This window comes from Phoxinus phoxinus (assembly GCF_949152265.1).
Source record: "Phoxinus phoxinus genome assembly, chromosome: 15".
Lineage (NCBI taxonomy): Eukaryota > Metazoa > Chordata > Actinopteri > Cypriniformes > Leuciscidae > Phoxinus > Phoxinus phoxinus.
Window position 1 is genome coordinate 1,107,796 of NC_136890.1, and position 13,008 is coordinate 1,120,803.

General features: G+C 39.5%; 1 protein-coding gene across 1 annotated transcript in view; it reads right to left on the minus strand.

The window, feature by feature from the left end:
* The window catches only part of dcaf1 (ddb1 and cul4 associated factor 1), a 54,134-nt gene that overhangs the window by 20,424 nt on the left and 20,702 nt on the right, over window positions 1–13,008 (minus strand). Inside the window, exons 10-12 of the mRNA XM_079637001.1 lie at window positions 11,360–11,539; window positions 6,687–6,896; window positions 1,049–1,218 (exon numbers count right to left, since the gene is read on the minus strand). Coding sequence (XP_079493127.1) covers window positions 1,049–1,218; window positions 6,687–6,896; window positions 11,360–11,539 — 560 coding nt within the window. The remainder of the gene's footprint in view (window positions 1–1,048; window positions 1,219–6,686; window positions 6,897–11,359; window positions 11,540–13,008) is intronic.

Consider the following 13,008-nt stretch of genomic DNA (forward strand, 5'->3'; position numbering starts at 1 on the left):
AATAAACATGTTTACATAATGTATTGTAATTGATATGTATGTGAGATTGTATTTGTAAATGTTGTGGAATGAATGAAGGGTGTGATCATTGTTGTGCTGTTTTTGGGATAAATGTACTTTTAACGTGTATTTTATTAAAAACAAAATTGTTTTGTTTGTTTGTTTTGTTTTTGTAAGACTGTTGACATCAGCCTGCCCAGGGACTACAGGTGAAAATTAGCACAAGTGCTACAACCTGGTATAATGCATCTCTCCTTTTTAAGGTTAATGTATATTTTACATTGTCCCTGTTAAATAAATAAATAATAAAATAAATAATAAAAATAAATAAATAAATGCAACTTGATTCATGAACAAATGACTAATCTGAGCATATTATATTGGAGAACATTGTTTTTAAAGTAGTTCAAATCAGCCCATGCCTTAAAAGCGCTTTCAAAATAAAAGTCCTGCTTCAAAATAATAGAAACGCAAACACTACGATAGTTCTTCGTATAGAGTTTACTTGGTTTAATTAATCAACAGGGACAGTAAACTACTGAAGAAGGAGAATGGGAGCTCGGACACGTGTTCACAGTGCAAATATATATCGGTCAACCACAAGCAATAACACTTACAAACAATATGAGTAGTATTACAAGACGACTTTGTATTGTGGTACACTTGTTGCAATAGAATCATAAGAGATAAAAAGGTGTACAATGATACACTTCATAATCAACCAAACTTTAGGATATTGTGATTTTTGCCCCTACACCAGTCCGGCATGTTGCGATCACACAACCGGCCGAACTCGACTCGTTTTATCATCATTGACACTTCTGCTCATGGAAGTTGTGCGAACAGCGTGTATTTAAACTATTGCATCTACAACCCAAAACCTTTGCTTTTTGGATGACGCTCCATTCACACCGATAGAAAGTCCGAGATGACTGCCATCAGAAAGTTTACTGCGATACATCAAACAAAATAACTGTTTGCACCTTTGATCACACGTACACAAACTCAAAGAAAGCCAGCCAGACTCCCAGCATGCACTGCTGCTCACCTGCCGTAGTAGGTCCTCCAGTCGCAGGCGATGGAGATGAGCTGCAGGAGGAGCTGGACGCAGGACAGGATGTGGAAGACCTCGGCCGGCTCCCAGTACAGGCGCGCCGGGCCGAACTCGATCAGGAACTCCACCATCTCCACCACCTGCTCGTGTGTGTAGGAGCACGCCTGCGGACATCAGGAGACATCAGCGGAGCAACGGGTCAGAGTTCACGGGGCGATCATCTACGGGTTTTGAGCCACGGATCGGATCATTTTAAAATAAATGTACTTTTATTACTTAAAGCTCACTTGACCACCGCATCAAACACTACGAGCCTAACTGATAAAGTTCAAACACTATTAAGAACAAATGAACAGTGAGAAATAAAATATGAACAAATACACAAATAACAAGCAGAGATGAATACTAAACAAAGTCCTGACGTCTGCCGCTGGTAAACGAGAAATGTTTAAATTCACAATCTATAGCTTCGGTTCTATTATATGAAACGTACAAGTTAAAATACATTAATGACTCCTTTCACACGGGCATTTAGTCATATTTAGGGCTGGGTATCGAGTTCGATACTTTTTAGGTACCGACCGAATTGTCTCGGTACTACCGAGTATCGAAACATGTCTTGTTTTTCGGTACCACATTTCGATACCTAAGGGGTTAATCTAGTCAACGTCACTGAAACCATGAATCAGCATGCAGCATGATTGGCTGTGGCGGAAAAACACTAACGTTAGTTTACGCGGTTGCCCAGAGAGACGCGGCTCGTCGCACATGAGGCTGTAGTGTGTGTGTGTTTGTGTGTGTGTCCCAACCCAGATAGATAGAAAATATGTGGAAAAGATAAACAGTGTACCTACCTATGTACCACACTCGATGCCAGAAGCACGCGATGCAATATTTTCGAAAAGATAATTGCTGCCAAGACCGGCAACACTTGAGAGTGTTTATCCATCTTCGACTGCAAGAACTGGAGCGCGCTGCGCGTCACAAATGAACCGAAACTCAGTGTATAGGATACTTGACTCACAGACACGAGAAGGCATATAGACTTAAATATAGGTTCAAATATGTCTACTTTTAAACGAAACCATTAGAAATAAAAAGTTTGCTTATACAATCCATAGGCGCGCGTGCGTGTTCACTACAAGGCTACTGCAGGAATCACGATCGAGGCAACATCACCATATTCATCTTTGCAGACAACACAATCAGTAAACATGTTTATTAATAAAACGTTTAAATATATCCTTGCTATTTTTTTCCCGACACATCCATTATCATTAGGCTACTTTCGCTACTGCTTTGCGGCAAGCTTTATGCAGTTTTTTTTTTTGGAGCGCGTATAGTTCGCACGCCAGTATTTAATTAAATTCACATTTATTTGTATAGCATTTATCACAAAACATATCGTTTCAAAGCAGCTTTACATATAATGCATGTGTCTAAATTACAATTTAGAGTGATCTGTTAGAGGGGACTGTGTGTAATGCATTTCAATTAATTAAACAATGCATTAAGGCAGAAACAATGAGCTCATTGAAGTAAAAAATACATGTTGTTAATAGATTAGGAAACAGAAAACTTTAGCATTGGTCCTTTTTTACTGACTCAAAATATGAGTGTAAAAAAGTCAACAAATTTCATAATTTTTTGATTTTCATAAAATTGGTATCGAAAAAGGTATCGTTCAGGAACCGGTATCGAAGTCAAGGTATCGGTATCGAAAATTTTGTTACGATACCCAGCCCTAGTCATATTACAAAATAAGTTATTAAGGCCAAACATTTAAAATGACATTATAATCTGAAAAGTTTATCACGTCACTTCACCACGTGACAGCAGCAAGCAGGCTCCTGATTGGTTAACGCGGCACGAATTGATGCCAAAGTTCAACTCAGGCGCCAGACGCTCAATTCGCCTCATTCGCGCATCAATCCGCACGAACTGGATGCGCGAATGAGGCAAATTTGCGACTGCTGCGCTGGGCTAAATGGACCTCCAGATGCGCGTAAACGCGTCTTTACATTGACATCACTCGCGCCACACGCTCTATTCGCGTTTGGTGTGAACGCAGCAGTACAGTAGTGTTCAGGTACAGAAATGAAAAATAACACGATTTGTTCACTGTAGAAATTAAATATGGTTTCATCTTTGATAAAGCTGTATTGTGTTGTTTTATTAACATTAATGACGACAGCAGGAATATTAGGCTGCCGTCACTTTAAGAGCGAATAAAGGACAAACATCAGGTTTCTTTCTAAACTGTTCACTCATGACAGAACCGGGACAACACTTGCAGAGACGGGCATTTAGACGGGTATTGTGTGTGTGTGTGTGTGTGTGTGTGTGTGTGTGTGTGCGTGTTTGTGTGTGTGTCCAGACAAGGAAACACGAAAGAGGAATCAGTTCGGTGTCCGAGCGAGTCCCGATTTTCGCCTCTGCTTCCACATTTAAAATGGTTTGATTGTGTAAATTGTAAAATGATAAACTTTCACTAAATGTAGCAGTTAATCCGCGAGTCACACGCGTGCCGAACCGTGGGTCAGCAGATCCACACGCATCACGATCAACTGCGACCCGTTACCCCATCTACAACTGATTCAGCTCATGTCAGCGTACACAGCACAAACTGGCAAGATTTACAAGTTTAACTTCTTCCCAAAATTCTATTCATTAAAACGGGGTTTGTACAGATTCTGTAAAATGACATTTTCAATCACTACTTTTTTGGTTTTCAAGGACTACAATCCGAGATCTCACTTCTCAAAGTGGTAAATAGATAAATATAAACATGGTACACAAAGTGCAGCACATGAAATGCCTGTGGTAACTAACCATTAAACGGATACTATGACAAACATATCGCTTTTCTTGAGGAATGAAAGCGGTATCATACACTTGAATATTTATATGAGCAATATCAGGCTCATAGACATAGAAATGTCTCTATATCAATATCAGACGGGTGAAAAAATATTGTTTTTAGGGATGGACGATAGGGCTGGGACGGTATGGATTTTTTATTACCGCGGTTGAAAAGCAACCGGCGGTAAACCGCCTTGCATCGCACATAGACCTTAAAACAATCCGCGGATGGCGGGCGGGTGCGGTTTTGAAAATTGTAGGGCTGGTCCGAATACCATTTTTTGAGCTTCGAAGCTTCGGTAGTAATGAACATCGAATATTCGAAGCTTCGGAGAGAGGGTGCTGAACATAATCTTCTCTCTAATAAAAGCAGGAATCTCTATGTGTCTGTATGTCTGTTTGCATTTTGATTATTTCGAGAACCGTTCATCCAATCGACTTCACAAGGGAGTGCAGTGTCGATTTGGTGCAATATAGATAGACACGTGAGACGCAACACGTTCAGAATTAATAAACTTTTAATAAACTACAGAACAGCGCGAGCGGGAAGCAGCGCGCCTCAACGCGGGCTGGGCTTATGCTCCGAGAACGCGGACACTGCACTATAGTGATATAAAACGCACACACACAGGTCTGTTAAATTAAGCAATACTTTTAAGGTAGTCTAATATTTTTCTGACTAACAAATTACTGACAGAGTAAAGGGTAGATTTAAATAAAGAAAAATGAAATTTAAATAAAGAAAAACTAAATTTAAAAAAAGAAAACGAAATTTAAATAAAGAAAAAACGAAATTTAAATAAAGAAAAAACGAAATTTAAATAAAGAAAAAACGAAATTTAAATAAAGAAAAAACGAAATTTAAATAAAGAAAAAACTAAAATTTAAATAAAGAAAAAACGAAATTAAAAAAAAAAAAATCCGAAATTTAAATAAAGAAAAAACTAAATTTAAATAAAAAAAAACTAAATTTAAATAAAGAAAAAACTAAATTTAAATAAAGAAAAAACTAAATTTAAATAAAGAAAAAACAAAATTTAAATAAAGAAAAAACGAAATTTAAATAAAGAAAAAACGAAATTTAAACTAAGAAAAAACTAAATTTAAATAAAGAAAAACGAAATTTAAATAAAGAAAAACGAAATTAAGTTAAATTAAAAACAAGATTAATTTAGATTGATAATAACGGGTAAAAAGTCTAATAAATTTTGTTTCTATTATTTTCCACAATGTCAAAACAATGCAGCTTAACCCAAAACACAAGCTCATCATGCACTTCCACATGCACTTCCACACGCACTCCGCTGTTCTCATGCACTTCTGTCCACACACACTCTGCTGTTCTGCTCTAGAACACTCCCGTTGCTGGAACACTTAAGCCTCTGTTATACTCCAGTTTGGACGCGTACACGACAGCTGCGCACAGCTCGGACGCAGACTACTTGTATTTATACTTTCTGCTGAGGTCCGCTCTACTCGCATGCGCAGTAGATCGGTCTGGCCAGTATAATCGATAATATTTTAAATATTTATAGTTGATATTTGCATTTATGTCAAAACCTAAAATTCCAACATTACATTTATTAATATGTATTCGTGTCAAAATTACACATAAACATCTTAGCCGTTGGTTCTTTTTCTAGCATGCACGCGTTTTCCTGAGACTCGTGTATCAGCAGGTAGTGTGCAAACTCCAACCTGTTAACATGGGTGCCGAAATAAAAACAGACATGCCAAGCAGCCAGTGTGTCGCCGGCCTTATTCAAGTGCGAATGAGAACCGTTTCGCGGGGGATCCCAGGTGTGCAAAAAACAACAACAACAAAAAACAAATATTCAAATGTCAAATTTTCAAATCGAATACCAACCCACCGAACGAATATTCGATTATTCGGGTCCAGCCCTAGAAAATTGGTCAAAAAAACGTTGGTGCGGATGGATGGTGAGCGGAAGATGAGTTAAATAGCCGATCCGCGCATCTCTAGAATGGAATCTATATCATGCGTCATGAAACATTGCGTTCCCAACTCACGAAAGGTCGGATTTTCTCCATCGTTTGATAAGTTTAGTTTAGAAAACCTTGAATCCACGTAAGACACAATGTCATTAGACATAATCCATGTCATTAGAATCAATGAATCCATGTCATTAGACACAACGTGCACATGTGCGACCCAATTTTTTTTTTTTTTTGCGGTGACGACGAAGACGAGCTCAGACCCGCGGTAGGCGTCACGTGACTGCGGTATTGCGGTAACCATCCCAGCCCTAATGGACGATATATGTTCATCTTTATTGTTATCGGCCCGATAAGAACATTTGTCTGATATATTAAAGCCGATCAATAATGTGTTATTTCCTCCAGCTGAGACACTTCAGATGCGCACTGTTCAACATGATGACTTTGAATGGCTTGAAATATGATTGGAATCACTTCAAAAAAAGAAAAATCTAGTAAAGTGCAACATGTGCAGCACAAGTCTGTCATATCGGCTACATAACACTATAATGAGAACATCATAACTGTGCGTTTGAGACGTGGATTTTACTGGCGCGACTTTTGTTTTTGTAACCAGGCTCTCAAAAATTATGTAAAAATTTGGATTTAGATTTATCGGCCAATATATCGGTTATTCGGCTTTCAAATATACAGAGTTATCGTATCAGCCAACATGTTCATATCACTGCATTCCTATTATAGCAAAGTGTAATTTATTCCTGTGATCAAAGCTGAATTTTCAGTATCATTACTGCAGTCAAAGCATGCGTACCTTGTAATAAGGCTGTGTGTGTATGAGCGCTCCTCCCTCAGTCCTCTGCAGCGACTGCTTGACCTGCTCCACTTTAATGCTCAGGTGGGCCTCGAAGTACCTGCGCAGGGCCATGCAGGTGTGCTTCGCCGTCTGCCGGCTGGAGAAGATCTCGTCGTCGCTCAACAGCGCCCCCTGGTCCTCGGGGTTCAGGATCTCCAGCGTGCTGATCTACAACACACCACAGCGTTCAGGCAGAGGAGCACACTAACACCGCTATGAAGAGTACAGCCTTATTATACGGTTCTGCTGTGAACCCCTCAGCCTTTGGTGTGGCACAAAACTCAAAACTGTAGTTCATATAAGGTCCATATTATAAATGACAAACCAATTTCATTGTTTAATGAAAGTAAAAGGAATAATAAAACAGGGTTTGAATGACATGAGGGTATGGAAGCTTGTTTCCGCCACAGAATAAAACATTTTAAAAGACAATTGTGCCTTTTTATCTTACAATTGCGAGTTTACATCTCGCAAATCTGACTATTTCTCAGAATTGCAAGATACATGCAATTGTGAGAAAAAGTCAGAATTTGACTTTATATTTTGCAAGTCTGACTTTTTTCTTAGAATTGCAAGATATAAAGTCACAATTGCGTGTGAGTCAGACTTGCGAGATATAATGTCAAATTCTGACTTTTTTTCTCACAATTGCATGTTTATATCTTGCAATTCTGACTTTATAACAAAAGTTATATATTATATATATATTTTTTGGGGAAAAAAAAGTCAGAATTGTGAGATAGTCACAATTATCCTTTTTAATTTTTATTCTGTGGCGGAAACAAGCTTCCACATGAGGGTGAGTAGTAACTGATGAATATGGTGAACAAAACTTTTAAAAGTACATTTTCACCATCTTGAACCAGCCCGAGCAAAGCTTGTTGTTGAGCTAGTTTCCTCCAGCTGACAAAAGCCTTCTAAAAGCATGAAACTAGACTAGCCTGACCAGTATAAAGCAGCGTGATGGCCAGCTCAGACCAACAGACTGGCTTGTTGTTTTCAGCAGGGCACATTAATGTTGTAGTAGGAATATCAACTTGCTAGTAAAGGACTCTCCTCCCCTAATATCATTATTATCAAAGGCCACCAGACCTCAATCTGGCGTTCATCTCGGCCACACCCTCTTTAAAGGGACACCCCACCCAACCCTACAACTAAGATATTTTGAAGAACGTTGCAAATCAAATTACATTAAAGCCCATTGCCTTCCATTGTACGGACAAAAATATATATAAACTATGTTAGCCTATAGCTTAAAGTTAAAAATATTAATAAGTTGAGTTATTAACTTATGTTTATATTAAGGCATATTAAGTAAAATGAAACCATCTTCTAGCCCGCTCGATGTAGTGCCGACTTTGTTGTTATTAAATGCGTTTGATTTACTTGGACCATTTGTTGTTAAAATGATTAACCTTTCCCTTTTAAGTGGATCTGTTCCCAGTCATTTTAAACAAGCAGTTGTCAGCCCTTTACTAAAGAAACCTCATTTGGATTCTTCTGTGCCAACTAACTATAGGCCGATATCTAAAATGCCTTTTTTTATCAAAAATTCTTGAGAGAGTGGTCGCTGGCCAGCTGATTACATTTCTTAATGGTAAAAACATACTTGATAAATTTCAGTCAGGTTTCCGGAAATGCCATTCAACTGAGACGGCACTTCTTAAAGTTTCAAAATGACATTCTGATGGCTGCTGACTCAAGACAGTACACAGTGCTGATTTTACTCGACTTATCTTCTGCGTTTGATACTTTAGACCATACGGTCCTGTTAAATCGATTACACAATGAAATGGGTTTTTCTGGTGTTGTTCTTAGATGGTTTACCTCTTACCTGAGCGACAGATCATTTTGTGTGTCTGTAAATAACATTCTGTCAGATATGACCCCACTGTCATATGGAGTTCCTCAGGGTTCCGTTTTAGGTCCTCTCTTGTTTTTATTATATATGAGTCAGCTTGGTGAAATAGTCAGAAATTTTAAAAATGTGTCTTATCACTTTTATGCGGATGACATTCAGTTGTACTGCTCTTTTAATGATTCTGAGTTTGAAAAATTAACGGATTTATTGGAATGTCTGTCATGCATTAAGTCTTGGTTATATAACAATTTTCTACAACTGAATACAAAAAAGACTGAAACTATGATCATTGCTCCGGAAGAAAAAATATCACAAATTAAACAACACCTCTGTTCCTTGGACTCCTCTGTCCAGACGAGCCTAAGAAACCTTGGTGTTCTGTTTGACCAATCGATGTCCCTGGATGGTCATTCTAGACAGTTGGTCAGAAACTGTTTTTATCAATTGAGAAATATCTCTAAATTAAGAACAATACTGCCCAAAACTAACATGGAGATGATCATTCATGCTTTTATTTCTTCACGGTTAGATTATTGTAATTCTCTTTTTACTTGTTTTAACAATTGTTCTCTGAGGCGTCTTCAACTGGTTCAAAATGCCGCAGCCAGGCTTTTAACAGGAACAAACAGAAGGGCACACATTACTCCTATTTTATTTACTCTCCACTGGCTACCGGTAAAATACAGAATTGAGTATAAAATTTTAATTTTAACTTTTAAAGCACTACACATTGACAGACGCCTCAATACATCACTGACATGTTGACCCCTTACTCTTCGTCTCGTATTCTTCGCTCCTCAGGTCAGAATCTCCTGATGGTACCTAAAACCCGCCTTAAAACTCGGGGAGATCGCTCCTTCCAGGCGACTGCTCCAAAAATGGGAATTCCCTGCCCTTGTCGTTGCGTGTGGCCGATTCTATTGTTTCTTTTAAAAAGCAGCTGAAGACACTACTATTTAGACAAGCTTTTAATTGATTGTGCTTTTATGTTTTATGTTTTGTATGTTAGTATGATGTTTTTTAAATGGTATACTTGCTACTTGTAAAGCACTCTGTGATTATTTCTGTGATGGGTGCTATATAAATAAAGTTTACTTACTTATTCAGTGATTTCACATTTCTTGTATGAAGGCTAAATACAAATAAAATATTAACAATTTATTTGTACCATTTTTCTAAAATATTATGTAGTTTTATAGGAGGTTTCAGAGACTTGGCAAATTAATTTTTCAAAAGTTTGTAGGTACAAACATTAATTGGCAGTTTTTCCTGAGGCTTTTATTTTGTTCATATCGATATCGTAATTACCGTATATACCCGAATATAAGACGACTCTGAATATAAGACGACCCCCCCCCTAAGATAATTCATTCTCTCTCTTCCAGCACGCGCACGCACCTTTCTCTCTTATTTTTTTGTAAGGGTTAGCACACCTGGGAGCTCTCCTGCCCCGGGAGAACGCTATGACAAACCTTTCAGCATGAGTGCATATGATGCCATCAGTGTCAACGTACTTGGCCTCTCTCTCTCTCTCTCTCTCTCTCTCGCACCCCTCTCTCTCTCTCTCTCTCTAGTTAAACAGATATTATGTTGCTTCTCTAATTTGACATGCAAGTATAGCCGAAATCACAGCACAGATATTGTTTTCATCTTATGTGTATTTGATTTCATCAGACGACGGCCCGATTATCAGGATTTTTGTGCAGATCAACATCTTGGAAGGGAAAACTGGTTGTCTTAATGGGTCGCGTTTCAGTCGCCATTTCATATTCATTCGTTCTTTCCCTTTCCTCCCGTGATTTTGTCTATATCGCGAATATGTGCTTTATTTAATGCTAAAAGAATTTAGTGATAGTTTGAATATCATTTATAGCTGTACTGAAAGTGGATATGCTTGTTTCAGTCACAATCATGTTAAAATAGTGTAACATTTATGAATTTGATAATGTGCTTATTTGTTTGCGAGTGCAGTGCACTTGCAGATAGTCTCCGCCAACACACTTCTAATTGGCTGTGAGTTTGATTGATTTGGTTTAGAGTGCAGTGTGCTTGCAGAGAGACTCCGCTCCCACACTCTTCTGATTGGCTGGGAGTTTGATTTGGTTGCGAGTGCAGTGTGCTAGCAGAGAGACTCCGCCCCTACACTCTTCTGATTGGCTGGGAGTTTGATTTGGTTGCAAGTGCAGTGTGCTACCAGACAGACTCCGCCCCCACACTCTTCTGTTTGGCTGGGATTATTGATTGATTTGGTTGCGAGTACAGTGTGCTACCAGACAGACTCCGCCCCCACACTCTTCTGTTTGGCTGGGATTATTGATTGATTTGGTTGCAAGTGCAGTGTGCTACCAGACAGACTCCGCCCCCACACTCTTCTGTTTGGCTGGGATTATTGATTGATTTGGTTGCGAGTACAGTGCGCTTACAGAGAAAGACTCCGCCCCCACACTTCTGATTGGCTGGGATTGATTTGGTTGCGAGTGCAGTGCGCTTACAGAGAAAGACTCCGCCCACACACTCTTCTGATTGGCTGGGATTGATTTGGTTGCGAGTGCAGTGCGCTTACAGAGAAAGACTCCACCCCCACACTCTTCTGATTGTGAATTGATTTTGCCAGGTAATAATCCTGTCTGGTGTAAACATACAATCTGCTTATCGCTGGATCTTATCTATCGCATCACATCCGGTTAGGACACGGGGTTAAAGACAAAATGTTCACTTCTGGGTGGAGTATTCTCTAACTCTTAATGTTTGATCCCTAAGCAGCGCTCACCAGGTTGACGAGCCGGCGCAGGCCGTCCTGCTTGTCGAAGAGGTCGAGCACGGCCCTGAAGGAGAAGCAGATGGAGAAGAACATGGTGGCGTGGCAGCAGCCGGAGGCGTGGGAGCACTCGAGCAGCCACAGCGTGTAGCTCACCACCTCCGCCAGCAGCGAGTGCGGCAGCATACACACCTGAGACAGAGGAGCATACACACCTGAGACAAATAATATAACAAAGTTAAATCTATTTAAAAAAACAACAACTTTCGTTTAAAATTTCCACACAGATGCGTGATATACCCTACTGCTCTGCGCTCTGACTGTGCGTTTACACCGCCGCCGGCGAGAGCGTCAAAGTGGCCGGAAGTCATTCATTTTCAATGAGAGCCGGCGGCGAGCTCTGGCGCGGCGTGTCTTAAACGGCGAGACCCGCGAGGAGAGTTGAATTCACGTCAACTTTATGGTAATGAGCTATGATGCGGTTGGGCGGCAACCAATCGGAATGTAGAAGTGCTCCGTTTGAGAGGATTCCAGGGAACGCAGTGTAAACTTTGGTTCCGACCACATTGGTTCCCAAGCAAAGTAGAGGAGAGGTTGATCATTTGAATTTGATAAGGCACGCAACACTATTTATAGGCAAGATTTTCGTGCTAGAACGCTGGTTTTTCAGCGGGAATGCAAATTAGAATAGCACTTAACCAAGAACACAAAAGCCACACCCCACAAACGGCTTTTAAATGGTCTATTTCGTTAGCAAACATGTAACTATAATTGTTAAGTTCTTTCCATAGATCAATTTTCTGCAAAAATAACGATCGACATGCTTGTTTGCTTTGCTTTAAAAAAAAAGAACAAGCATTCGATCTACGTCAGAGCATCAGAGCGTCCACAAATCTTTCCAGGGCGGCGTTGGCAGGGCGGCGGGGTGAACGCACGGTGAGGGGGATGTGGGACACGAGCAGGAAACAGACCATCGATCTCTTATCTGATATCTTCATGTTTTCTACTAGTTGTAAAAGGTCTGAAGAGTGCATGTTATCCTCCACAAGGGCGAGGCATTAGCCGGTTTGATATTACGCTGCCAGAGAGAGCCAAACTAAAATCACCCGCGCGTGTGAAGCACGCATTACAAACAAACTTGACGCGCCTACCAAGTCTAATATCAAGCACACACTGGGTTAAAAAGAGTTTGACGTACAAGTAAAAATGTAGGCTATCTGTCCTACAGCGTTTTTCTACTTTACCACAGTAAAGAACACGAATATAATAGGCCTAATTAAAAGTGTACCAAGGAAGAATCGTTTATAATCCTCTTTGAAAACGTGCGAGACGTGAGTGAAGATTGTGGTAAAGAAACAAGATTCCATGCAGGGATGAGTCACGATTTTTGAATATTCGATTAGTTGATTTAATTATAGAATATCGAATAGGTTGTGCGATTATTCTCTCAAATAAAATCTCCATGTTTTTGGTGCTGATGCGGTGGTAACCGGAGGGTTACGCTGCTATACCCTATAGCAGGGCGGATCAAATTGAATCATTTACACTGAAAAATTACAACTGCATTAAATAATATTATGAGATTGTTTTAAATATTTTTGAATACACAAATAAGAAAAGTTGGAAAGAACGATACTTTTAAACATGAAACTAAACCGCCA